This window comes from Pleurodeles waltl, chromosome 8, assembly GCF_031143425.1.
Source record: "Pleurodeles waltl isolate 20211129_DDA chromosome 8, aPleWal1.hap1.20221129, whole genome shotgun sequence".
In the NCBI taxonomy this organism is placed as follows: Eukaryota; Metazoa; Chordata; class Amphibia; order Caudata; family Salamandridae; genus Pleurodeles; species Pleurodeles waltl.
In genome coordinates this window covers 1,384,186,766-1,384,199,909 of record NC_090447.1, presented here as the reverse complement: position 1 = coordinate 1,384,199,909, position 13,144 = coordinate 1,384,186,766, and the positions used below count along the sequence as shown (strand labels likewise).

The window sequence follows — 13,144 nt, the reverse complement described above, 5'->3', positions numbered from 1 at the left end:
AAAATCGAACATACACAAGTAAAGATATGAATTTTCTACGATTAAATCTTAGTAAATCACTTAGAAACAATAGTTCCAACTGGAACTATCACGGAGTCTTGACAGAGTTGTTCCCAACAGTCTGACGCCACTTGCGAGGGAGTGTGGTCCAGTTACGGAGTGGCAGAGACCCTAGGTTTAGTACCTTGGAAAACGATGAGGAAACAAAGACGTTTCATGGAGTCAGGTAGGTGATGCGGTGCAAGAGCTGGTGCAAAGTCAGTTCCTTACTGCTACCGGGGAGCTGGGGCTTTGGTTCTTTACTGTTACACAGGGGAGGTGAGGCTTTGATTCCTTTCAGTTGCAGGGGAGGTGATGCGGCATCTCTGGCAAGGCGTTCAATACTTACAAGGCAGGGTCGATGAATCCAGTAGGTCAAGATGCAAGGCGAAGACTTTGCAGTTTTGCCATAACACCACGTGGCCACAGGTGCTGAGGCGGAGTCGGGTGTCACGGACGTCAGTGACAACGCACTCGGGACTCACACTGTGGCAGGACGTCAGAGGCACTGTGGAGGCATCAGGCCTACGGCGTGGTGACGGTCGTTGCACTCCACTGGCACCACGGCTTAGGTGCAGGCAGCGGCGAGGAGTCAGAGTTCCGAAGTTGCTCTGGAGTCGATGTGCTTGGTTTCTTCTTGGCTGCACCAGTACTCACTCCCATGGGCCCAGGGACTGAATTTGGCACCACTTGGCAAGTCGGGGCTCTCAGCAAAAGAGCCCAGGTGCTGGAAGAAGAAGTCTTTCATGCCCCGAGACTTAACAAGAGGCAAGCTCAGTCTAAGCCCTTGGAGAACCTTTGGAAGCAGGATGTAGGAAACAAAGTCCGGGACTTTCACTCCCAGGACAGAAGCAGTAAGTACCAGACCAGCAAAGCAAAGCAACAGGCAGAGTGGTAGTCCCACCTACAGCATTCAACCCTTCTTCCTGGCAGGATGTGTTCAGTCCAGAGGGATTATAACTTTGTGGTGTCCGAGGTCCAGTACTTACACCCATTTCTGTTTATGAAGTAGGCAAATTTCAAAGAGAAGTCTGTCTTTGTAATGCACAAAACCCTGCCTTCCCCTGCCCTGGCCCCAGACACACTCCAAGGGGTTGGAGACTGTGTTGTGTGAGGACACGCACAGCCCTATTCAGGTGCAAGTGTCAGCTCCTCCCACCACTCTAGCTCAAGAAGACCCATTAGCCTGGTGATGGACCATCAGGATCTGAATTGCACACTCCAGCTCCTTTTGTGTGACTGTCTAGAGCAGTGGTCTTTAAACCTTTTAATACTACCACCCTCCAGTGGAATAAAAATCTCAATGGGCATACCCCTCCACATTTTTCACAATAATCTTTATTGAATTGGCAATGTTTAAATATATGTGTAACTTACTTAAACATTGCAGTTATGTTCCGTTACTGTTTTAAAAATGCAATCAAACTCCTGAACCAAACATACTATTCTGGTCAGGCAGGCAGGCCTAACTAACATATAAAAGTATCCACAGTGTGATTATTAAAAGTGTGTGTGTGTGTGTGTGTGTGTGTGTGTGTGTGTGGGTGGGTGGGGGGGGGGGAGGGGGGGAGAAAGAGTATTTGGAGTCCCTTCTCTTTTGACAGATTCAGCTTGCATATAAATTACAAAAACATGTTAGTGATGACCTGTTACAGACAGAGCAGTTTGGTGCTGATCATTTTTATCAGCTTAAAACAAAGCCCTGTTATTAGCATAATGCTTCTCTTGGTAAGAGCCTGGTCCTTCCCCGCCCCCCAGAGGCCTGCCTCCAGTTTGAAGACCACTGGTCTACAGTGAATTCACGAACAGCCCAACTGTCATCCCGACCAAGACGTGTATTCCGCAGAATGGATAAAATAGAAAATGCCCACTTTCTAAGCGTGGCGTTTTCAAACTTACAATTCAAAAACCAACTTCACCAAAAGCTGTATTTTTAAATTGTGAATTCAGAGACCACCAACTTCATATCACTGTATGCTCCCAAAGGGCAGTAGCATAACCGAAACATACTGTTTAACAGGAACTGTGAATAACACCAACATTGCGTGCCTGCCCATCAAGTGAACAGATGCACAGTGTTAAGAATTTGCAATGCTATATGTCTCGCATTTGTGAGAGATAGCGCTATTGGCGTGGTAAATGACAATGGGGGTCATTACGACCTTGGCGGGCGGCTACCGCCGTGCGGGCACCAATGCGGCCACACTCGCGCGGCCCCCATTATGACATTCCGGCTGGGCCGGCGGGCACAAACCAAGTTTGCGCCCGCCGGCCCAGCGGGGATGAGGCCGCAACATAGGAGCCGGTGGTGTTGCGGCCGTGCGACGGGTGCAGTTGCACCCGTCGCGCTTTTCACTGTCTGCTATGCAGACAGTGAAAAGCTGGCCGGGGCCCTGTTAGGGGGCCCCTGCACACCCCTTACCGCCAGCCTCTTCCTGGCGGTGCAAACCGCCAGAAACAGGCTGGCGGTAGGGGTGTCATAATCCCCAGGGCAGCGCTGCTTGCAGAGCTGCCCTGGCGGATTATCACCGTCGGGGCTAAAACGGCGGGAAACCGCCGGCCCCGGCGGTGCGACCACGGCGCTTCCGCCGCGGTCGTAATAGGGCTGGAAGCACCGCCAGCCTGTTGGCGGGGCTTCCGTCCTATTAGCCCTGGCGGTCTCGGACCGCCAGGGTCGAAATGACCACCAATGTCTTTTACCTGTCTGTTTGGATTTGGAGTGTTGAAAATGTATGCCAGGTGCCACAGCAAACACTCCCAGGCCTGTCACTGCAGGAGAGAGGACACAACAAGACTGCCATCTTGGGAGTGTTTTGCCTCATTCCTACAGACTGGCTGTGATACCCTAGAGATGCAACCCTTTCTACTGTGCTTACCTACATTTTTATAACCCCAAACATGCCACAAAGAGGAACCTACATGACATTTAACCCAGAGAAAGAGAGGGTCAAAAGAGTTAGGAGCAAAGACAAGGGGACAGTCACATATTTCTGTGTGTGGAACATTTAAAGGCATTATTCCTCTACACTGGCAAACCCAGCCTAACTTTTAAAAACATTGACTGTTACAAAGAGAATAACAGAAGAGGCAGCTTACCTGAACAGGGGGCTTCAAATGTGTACAGATTGGTGAAACAGAGCTTCAGTGGTAGATGGGCTGACTGGATAGTTTCCAAAGGTGCGACATCTGTGACCTTGGGTCAGTGTTTTAAATTGAAATACAGAAGGGCTCGTACTCTGTATTCATTCAAAGCACTGCCTTGGGCTAATAGTCTTATGACAGCCCTTGGCTCAGGACTGGACTCTGCAGAACAAATGTGTATCTGAATCTCCTGGGCCTTGGGGGTGCCTTTTCGGTGCATACATCTGTGCACTGGCTAATGATTTTGAAGTTGGAATTATTTCTGTTGGGGTGGCTACTCAAAATTTGAAGTCTTGGCCTTGCCATCTGGACCACTCTGAGTAGAGCCAGAAGCCTGGGGTTGGGCCATAAAGTGTTTTTTCACCTAGACCAGTGGTGCCCAGTGAGGCTCCTACAGGGCTGGTTCATTGGCATTTTGTCAGGCTATGAAAAGGATTCAAATATATGTTTTTTTTTAGAATCCAAGGTAGGCCAAGAACCACGTCAGAGTTTCTTGATACCCACATAAGATAAATTATGTAAAATTAATTTATATGGAACTTAGCTACACAGTGGTTACCCTGCAAGCCTGGCATGGATCCTGCTTGTTTGTTGTCTTATATAAAAAAAAGTCACGACAACACATTTGGGTTGCAAAAGTACAAGTAGTGGGTGGTACTGGTGGCCACAGTTTGTGAAACAACAGTATTCCTGTTTAAAACATCTCCTGCCCATGGACTCCTTACTGTTACTGCCCAGGATTGACTGAGATGTAGACAGTGGGGTGTGTACCCATATAAACAAACACATATATTCCTGTAGAAAGAGGAAGGTGTGTTGAAGCACTGAGAGAAACACCAGTAGAAGCAGGAGTGAGAAAAGGGCCACTTGATAGAGTCAGAAAGTTATTTTCTTGACATTGATTTTCCAATTACTTGGTAACCACGGCAATCAGAAATAATGCATAGAGTATACATCAAATGATGCATGGGAACTTAGTGGAGTGGTTACATGAAGCCTGGGGTTGGAAGAGAGGAGAGCAGGTTAAACATTACTCGGCTGTGACAGACGATGAGTGGATTATTATACACAGGAGTCCAGAGAGTGATGGGGAAGCACTCTGAGCCTGTGACAGCAACTATGGGGGGTATTTGAAGTGGTGCCTCTTCAAAGAGGAAGCAGTGCTATTCGAGCCGGGTATTAAACAGCTTTCCTGGGAGTGGCATCTGCAAGGTCGCAGTAGCTGTGAGGGGGACTGTCGTCAAAGCCATGACACCAGTGAATTCTGAGAGGAGGAAGTGATGGAGTTTGTTCCACTTTTGTGCCCTATGATACGCTGCTCCTCTCACTGTGGCACCCTTGTGTTAGCTTCTTTGCGCTACAGGGTTAGGAAAATGGCTGCCTTTACTAACTGAACTCTAGTTGAAGATGCCCAATTTGCAAACGCCAAATATTTTTTTGCTATCAAGCTTGAGACAGTGAAGTGCTTGGGTCTGGAGTCATTACTCCTTTTCCACCATTATGGAGACAACACCTTTCGCCATTGTACTGCTATTTGTATTTAACCACCAGCTCCGTCTTGACCACTGACTACATGTTGTGCTTAACTTAGCTTCACCCACCGTCGGGTATTTTTCCACGCACAGCCTGGGCAACATGTTTCGCTCATTCTCACTGAAGGATGGGTACATAACATGGAGGAGTGAAGAGCATTGATGATAAGGTGCATGAGGCGGAGAATATTTAAAGTAAGGCAGGGAACAGCTCGGTCTTGGAAAAACACTGAGAGTTGGCCAGTCTCATGCGTGCTCCTTTCCAACACTGACCTGGTGTGGCCAGCGTTTGAACAACTTACCCAATGGGAAGGGTGGTTTCTAGAATTCTTCTCTCCAGCTTGTTTAAAGTACATAAGGGAAGGAAGGTTGACAACCAAGTGTTTTGCTTTCCTTCTCTTATCTTATGACCGAGCTTACAAAACTTCTCTGGAATGCACTTCTTAGTTTAAAGAAGACATTTATTGTTATTATTACTTCACCACGAGGTTCCTGAAAGACAAGATTAGTAGGTTGGAAGCACACGTTTAAAAGTAGTAACAGCAATGAAAGCAAAATATATCAAAGTACTTCTTAGTTGCAATGTACACAGCAAATACATGTGATTATATTATAGCATAACTTCAAAGCAAAGAATAAAAGTCAAAATTGCATCACCGTAGGGCCTATCACTGCTTGTCATCCTTCTTCTATCTTCAAGTTGATGACTCCGGTTCAACTGCGAGAAAGAGACTTTCCACCCAAACGGGAGACAGGCAGCTGACGTCTGCTCCTGACTGAAGTCCTAAAAGATCTCTCTCTGCTGCTGCCCAGGGCCACCGTTACCCCTTCCTCTCAGACTTGGGGAAAATAAAACAAGCCATTGGAGATTGGCCAGATCTCCTAGACCTCTCCTCTTCCCAAGGCTGAGCAGAAAGGAAAACACCAAATATACGCTCTCTTATCAGCTAGGGTTTGTGTGAATTTTTGAAAAACACAGCTTGGTCTACCATGTGGAAAAACACAGCTTGGAAAAACACAACTGATCTGCAATGTCTCAACAGCAATGTCGAACTCCACGTTAAAGCCAATAGGCAGCTAACCTAAATACCAAACGTAATGTCTAATGCCATGTTAAAGCCAATAGGCAGCTAACCTAAATACCAAATGTAATGTCTAATGCCACGTTAAAGCCAATATGCAGCTAAACTGAATACAGAATGTAATGTGCTACTGGTGAACATTGAGCAACTAATATGCGGAGTGGTGAAACACAAAGTCATTGGTAAAACACAATTAAATGCATAACACCAAGTTGGAAGGAACTTATTTCTGAGCGGGGGGCACCTTGCTCAGAAGAATCCCATGCGGTTGGAAAAACTCCCTCTGTCTCTGTTGTGAGGGTTCCTCGGCCTGATGCTGGCAAATGGGATGATGTCCTTGTCAAGCCCCATGGTGATGCATTTGTAATAATTATTTTCAGCTTTGCGTTGTGCGGGAATACATGGTTGAAGTAGTGTATTTTCTTTGTTTGTTTCTTTATCATTATTATTCCACTGCTATGATTATTTTCACAAGTGCACTTGTGTTGCAGCATTTGACATAAACGTTCACATTATTCTTTCCCTGTACGATCCTTTGGAAGTGCCTTAATAAATCTATTACTCAGACTAAGAGTGCTGCATTCTTGGCATTTCTTTCACTGTCTCCCCTCTCACTCTGAAGCAGGGAAAACAGCCATCTTCTTGCCTATTACTAACCTATGACCCTTCAGAGGTTAGCAAGAGCACGTCTTAACGCCTAGTGTTAAGCTCTACTCAAATCAGTTGGTTAATGCACCCTCTGCAGAGGTCTTGACAGAATGAGAATGTCACAGATTACAATCCTGACACAGCCTTTTCACCTCATCTCTGCAAGTTTATTGCAAATGAACTATAGTGATTTTGTTAAGAACGTCACCTGCTTTGCAGTGTTATGAAATGGCAGAACTGGTATTACCAAGTACTATATAGAAAAACAAGTTATTCCCAGACTGCCCCAACATGCATCAGATAAAGAAACCTAGGTAAAGGATGTGGCGTAAGGACCAGAGCTACCAACTTTGGAGCTGGGGAACACGGTTTGAGTCTTGGCGCCGGCTACTTCAATACCTTCATCGAGTTTGCGCTACATAAAACTGCAAAAAAAAAGACCCCGCAGGCATCGCAAAGAAACAGCAGGATAACCGAAAATGAAACACGAAGAGGAGAGGCAAAAGAAAACAAGAGAGTATGGGGCAAGCGGTAACGGTGGCACAGCAATTAACAAGCAACAGTGAGAAAAGGGTGACTGGGTGGCGGGACAAGCAAGAATACTGCGTGGGGGAGTGCAATTTAAGCACTATGGACAAATCAGTGGGTGTGTGTACAGTGCCCCCGAACCCAGTATAGTAAGCACATTGACTCACAGGAGCAGGAAACCAAGAAGACAAAAAAGTCCCTCAAAGAAAAGATAAGCACAACAAAGTGTAATTATGCAATAAGTAGTCCCTGCTCCCAAAGAGAAAGGAGAGACAAGGGGGCACGAATGACCACTAGCAAGCAAAGATTTTTAACTGACCCTGAAACGAACAAATGAAATGGCTTTAAGCCCACAGAAACAAGTATACTAAAAGTATACAAGAGGCCATACGCTTATGCTAGACCTAAAAATAAATGGGTACTGACAAATACAGCAGTACAGTGATTTGTACTGTAAAGATAAGTCTAGCAGGACAACGTTACAGCTTCCTCCAGTAACGGTCCAGCAGGCTGTCTTATTTAGTAGCAAGTTGAGGACAACCCATTACCAGTTCCTGCAGGCGGTACGCCTCTTTCTGCCATGTAACCTACAATCCAGTGTACTGTGCTAAACCTAGAGGTGGACAGTGGGGATCAGAATGTGGAACAGTAAAGCAGCTACAGCCATTTTTAACTATGAGACAGCCCTCATCCCACTCACTTGCCATGGCCCAGAATCCACAGGAGGCTCTCTCCTCACACCAGTGTCTTTTGCCATACACATTTCTGCATCATGTAGCCACATGCAAAAAATTATTAAGAACATGAACAGAAGGGAAGGGCTTATTGACACCCTGGGCTCACACCTTGTGGCATCATACTGGCTGATGCAGCAAGAATATGTTATACACCACTAACCGTAGAATTAAGGACAAAAGTCTTCAAAAACAGTTACCTGCAGATATAACTAGAAGGCTTTCTTTCTTCTCCTTCTCAAAGCGAGTTGCCATTTCCGCCTGGGAGGCCTCCTCATCTTCTCGATCTTCTTGAAGCCTCTTCATTCTTTCCATTAAGGTCTCCAGTTCACTGGCCGAATCAGTTGACTACATGACCAGAAAAAGTACCAGAAAATGAAAGGTTTTCTGGAGTTATGTGCCAACTTCTGATATTTTTGAGAGAAAATACATTTGATAAAACACAAGTTTATGGTGATTCATTTGCAGGCTATCTTTTTAAAAACAGTGCAATTGACATTGTATGAGTTGGCATGTCTGCAAACTGTACTATATTTCGGAAATGCATTTCTATTCCGTGTTACAGGTCTAAGACGAAAACTGTCTCGTTCTGACTGCATTACATTAAACATAAATATCGGGACAGAGTAACGGAACTGTCTTGACATGGTGTCCTACGGTGAGAGGTTTCATTTGTGATACCTGGAGTACTGTGTTTTTCTTGTCGTGGGGGGTTTGGGTGGGGGATAAGTGTCACTGCGTGTTTTGTGTGTGTTGTTTGATTATATGTTTTACAAATCTATAAATATATATGCAATAAATAAATAGATCCCGGACATCACATTTAGGTACAACAACAGGTGGATGGACAGGGTGATTTCAACGTAAAACAATGCATCCAACCTTTGTGGATTTTACCTGATTTCTTTAGGAGTGAGGGCCCGATTTAGAGTTTAATGGATGGTTACTCGTCACAAACGTGACGGATATCCCCGTCCACCCTACTACAATCTCCACAGGCTACGAAGAGATCGTAATACAGTGGGCAAGATATCTGTCATGTTTGTGATGGAGTTACCCCCTCTGCCAAACTCTAAATCAGGCCATAGGTCATCCATTTTAAATCCGAGCCAAAGATCCTAACTCACAGATGTGGGGGAGGGATTTTGAGAGTACCTACGGCAAAACAGTCTCGTCCAAACTGGATGCAGTTGTGACATAATCAGTGTGTGGTATAGTTTCAAGTTTCCTCTTTTCTGAGAAATGGTATGCGTTACACATCACTGAATTGTGGAATACATGCAATGGATTAATTTCTGGAAGATCCAGCCCTGTAAACTGTGGCAAGCTGAGAATTGATCGAATTACTGTCTTTAAAAAAACTGCTTTTAAGAAGAGGTGTAGGACGGAAAAGTAAAAAATGTCTTTGAAACACCCCTGTACATATGAACACACAAAAGTATGAAGTCTTCTCTTGGCGAGGGCTGATTTTTCTTAACCGTGTGGGTGCTGTGTAATGGCACCTTCTGCATTTTATCTCTTTGCAACCAAAGATGAACATTACTGCTCTCCTGGCATTTAACATCCAACACCTTATCGCCATCCAACTTCAAAGTCACCAATAGTCACCTGCAGTGAAGCAAGCAAGCAGCAGTAAGGTTCCAATGGACCAAAGGTGTGAATAACTGTGTCATACCTCCGACGTATGTTCTAAAGTACACACAATCCTCAACCCTGAATTTAGTCTCCAGCAGCTTAGCCAAGTTCAAGGTTGAGTGCTGCTTTCCTGCTCTGTACACTACAGATTCATAACTGTAAAAAAGACACAATGTGCCTCACTGCAACACAGCCAGGAGGAAGCACAGTGCTGAACAGCCTTTAAGAACAGGCAGGTCCAAGGCCGGGAGCGGGGTGGGCGGGGAAATCAATCGGGCTCTGGAGAGCGGTCACATAGGTTTTCGTCTTGTTTCAGAAAAGGGTAAGTAATCCTGCAAACATTAAATGGTCAAACAGTTACCTTGTAGGCATTAGTGGATAGACACAGTATTCCAGGTTTTTAAGTACTGTCTGAATCTGCAGTTTCTGTTTTAACCGCTGTAACGTAGGCCGAAACACAATACGTAGACATCATGCTAAAGGCGGTGAGGTTATAGGATAGGATCTTACCAAAAGTGCAAGCAGAAGAGTAGGGACAACTAACCTGTAGAATCTGAATTATTTAAGAGGTCATTTTATGTAAAATGCACATCTCTATGGGATATACTGTTATTAATTTGCCAGAATTGGCAACGTAATTTAAAATGTGTTTTAAACAATCTAAAATGTATTACTCCCGTCAAACTTTTTTTCTAACAGAATACACAAACTACCAAGAAGCCATCTGTAGCGACAGATGTTTTCCATTGGGGTGACCTTAAATGAGACACAAGGGCTCCCAGATCATTACACAATTCCACAATGTGAGGGTAGTTCCCATTTCCTTCTATGGCACAATAAATACATTTTGCAATTAGAAAGCAGGAAAGAATCACTCTAGAACAAGAACGGTGCTTAAATAATGGAGAATAATAAGTATTCTGTTACACTTACCCCAAAACTGCTGCTTGTGAGGGATGCATTTTCTATGGTGTTGTCATTGGCAAGATCACAGGCGCAGAAGTTGTCGACTGGTTCTGGTCTGAATCCATTGGGTGGGTCCTGATCGCTCTCTGGATTTAAACCGCTTCCGAATACGAAGCTTGCCAAAGCATGGTAATGAGCCAGCAGGACCACGGCATGCACGAGCTCAGCCAGAGACCAGTTGTTCTCCCCGGTCTTGACCAAACTCTGAAAGTCAATACAAGCGGGGAGACACATTAAGCATGTCATCTCCTCGGAGCTCACACAGATTAAGGGCTGGTCCTGACACAGCCCACATGAAGATGGAGAATGTGGCTTTGAACATTCCTACACCCTGCTGTGTGAGAATGCCAGATTGTACGAGTCTAGTGGACTCATTCCAAGTGTACAATATCCAACAAACTCAAAACCACCCCAATGAGATTATCGTTTGCAGTTTTGTACTCAGTTACAACCACTAAAGTAATTATAGCCTAGATTTGCGCATGTGCAATTTCTGACAGGTAAGAAGCTGAGGAAATTTCACACTCTAAAGATCAGGTGCAAGAGACATCTGCAACCAGTCCTGCAAAGGACAAAAGCGGGCTGAGAATAGTTTGCACCCAATTTCCCACTTTGCATACTACTCAGTGACGTCATATGTGGTTTAGCTGCTGTGGCAATCGTCAGAGAACCCACCTACCTGGCTGACAAGCTCACCACCTCTGGTGGTGTCTCGGCACATCCAGCAGCCAGAAAACCAGGCTGGGGAGCAAGAGGAGCAGAAATTACAAACCTAGTCAGGATCTGAACCCAGTTAGGTCAAATTCCTCTCTGAGCACCCAGCATCCCCACCTAGAGTCAGGGTCTGATTATATCGCTCTGCCACGTACTCTGCTGTTTTTCAAACAGGCTCGAGATGTACAAATGCCACACACACAGACCATCTAATAAAACACACTTATGGCTCTTCATAACGTCCTTTTATTACATTTGTATTGACCATATACATTATGCAACACAGATTCTGGTTTACACTATCTTTAAGTTTTTTTTATTTTTTATTTCAGGAACATACGCTCTCAGTTCCACGTTAATGTAATCTCTTATTTCTTCATTAACACTTCAACTCTTCCAGGAGAATGCAAAAAGTCCAATACTTAAGCCTTGCTTTCCTTGGGATTCTAAACCTCTTTTAGTCAAACAATACATCTGCACTGATGTTAAATAATCCACTGCACAGTGAGAACCAAAGGGAAGAAAAACAGAGCCGCAGAAGATGAAGGTCTACTAACTTGTTCCTTAACTTTCGCTCTACCTCAGTGACAGAGTACCAGAGTATTACAACTTCTGCCCCATGGAAATTTTTTCCTGATTTTTGTTGGGAACGACAGAAATCTTCAGCACGCTAACAGAAAATCATCAGAAAAGGATGACGTGCACATATGGACCCAATGTTCACCCTACAAATCCTTTACTTTCCATCAATTATAAAGTTCCCAAGTAGGTGTTAGCTTTTCTTAGAAAATACACTCATCTGATTCGGAAATTCGATAAACAGACAGGACAAGGTGATATAATACTCCCTCACTTTTGGGGCTACTACCAGACCGGTAAAAATAAAATAAAAAACTAAGCAGAAACGTGATGTGGAAGACATCATTTGCACTAAAAGCAGCAATGCTATTACACAACTAGGTATGGTGTGTTTGGGAAACCTGAGGCGAAACGAAAACAGAATTCTTACTCGAGTACAAACATATAAATACAAGGACTTTCCATCAGAAGGTAAATTGAACAGGAAATAAGGATTTTGCCAAAATAGGTGCAACCCTAAGACTACAGCTGTGCCTCACGGTTTCAGGCTTTTACCTGCACTTCAATGCAAAATTATTCTTTCCTCTGCCAACAACCTTGTCAGGGAGATGGAAGCTGCCTTACAGAGCATAAACCGATTATGAACAATGTTTAGTGCCAAACACCATAGAACGCTGACAATTTTCAAGCAGCATCTGCAACGTGTCAGTTGATGGATATCATGCAGAAAAAAACATTAAGCGAGAAACATATGTGAAAATCTTTGTTTTGAATACATGTGCTTATATTACATAATAGTGAAATGCGTAGAGTATTACACAGTTTGTTATTTGTCATTACCTACTGCATTATAGTTCTGTTCTCATCCAGTGCTTAATTTTTAAATAAAAACTTGCCGGTGCCCAAAGCCCTCCTCTTAAACAAGCGGTGGCTGCAATTAAATGTGCGAACATGGAATACTGAGGCAGCGTAATCCTGAAGCCATCTCGAGCCTCTTCAATCCTTTTACAGCCACTCCCTGCCCCTTCTGCTCACTGTTGCAGCTTTCTGCTTTTCCCCTTTGTGACACGTTTTCATTTTTCTCTTCCTCCGTCTTTCCCATACGTGTCTTTTGCTCGCAGTAAATGCATGACGCAGAAAAATAAGCACCGGCCCTCAAAAATAAGTGCTGGTGCTCCGCACCGGAAACAACAAGCACAAATTAAGCACTGTTCTCATCACACTATTCTACACCAGCATCTACTTCATAGGTCTCACCTACCAGACAAGGTGTCTGGTTGCGAAAGACCTGTTGTGAACTTTCAGCCCCGCCCTTGCTTGCCATTGGTTGGCTTTGTCACTCCGATTTGCTTGCTCCTTATTGAATGGCCTCTTCTCCTCTTCTTGTGTTAGCCCCTCAGGGGCAGTAGCCTCCTTACGGCCAGTTTGATTGGCCGATTTGTCCACTGCTTACATTTAGGAAACTGCATTTTTTCTTTGTCATTCACCAAATGAGAATGCATGTGTTTTCTATCTCTCTCCTTTGTGTGCTGCTTCAACACTGGAA

The 13,144-nt window shown here is 44.6% G+C and overlaps 1 protein-coding gene across 3 annotated transcripts in view; it reads right to left on the bottom strand.

Moving 5' to 3' along the window:
* SESN3 (sestrin 3) overlaps window positions 1-13,144 on the bottom strand; it is a 303,306-nt gene that overhangs the window by 112,288 nt on the left and 177,874 nt on the right. For all 3 annotated transcript variants that reach the window (XM_069202409.1, XM_069202410.1, XM_069202408.1), the window contains exons 5-6: window positions 10,273-10,509; window positions 7,905-8,052 (exon numbers count right to left, since the gene is read on the bottom strand). In XM_069202409.1, coding sequence (XP_069058510.1) covers window positions 7,905-8,052; window positions 10,273-10,509 — 385 coding nt within the window. The remainder of the gene's footprint in view (window positions 1-7,904; window positions 8,053-10,272; window positions 10,510-13,144) is intronic.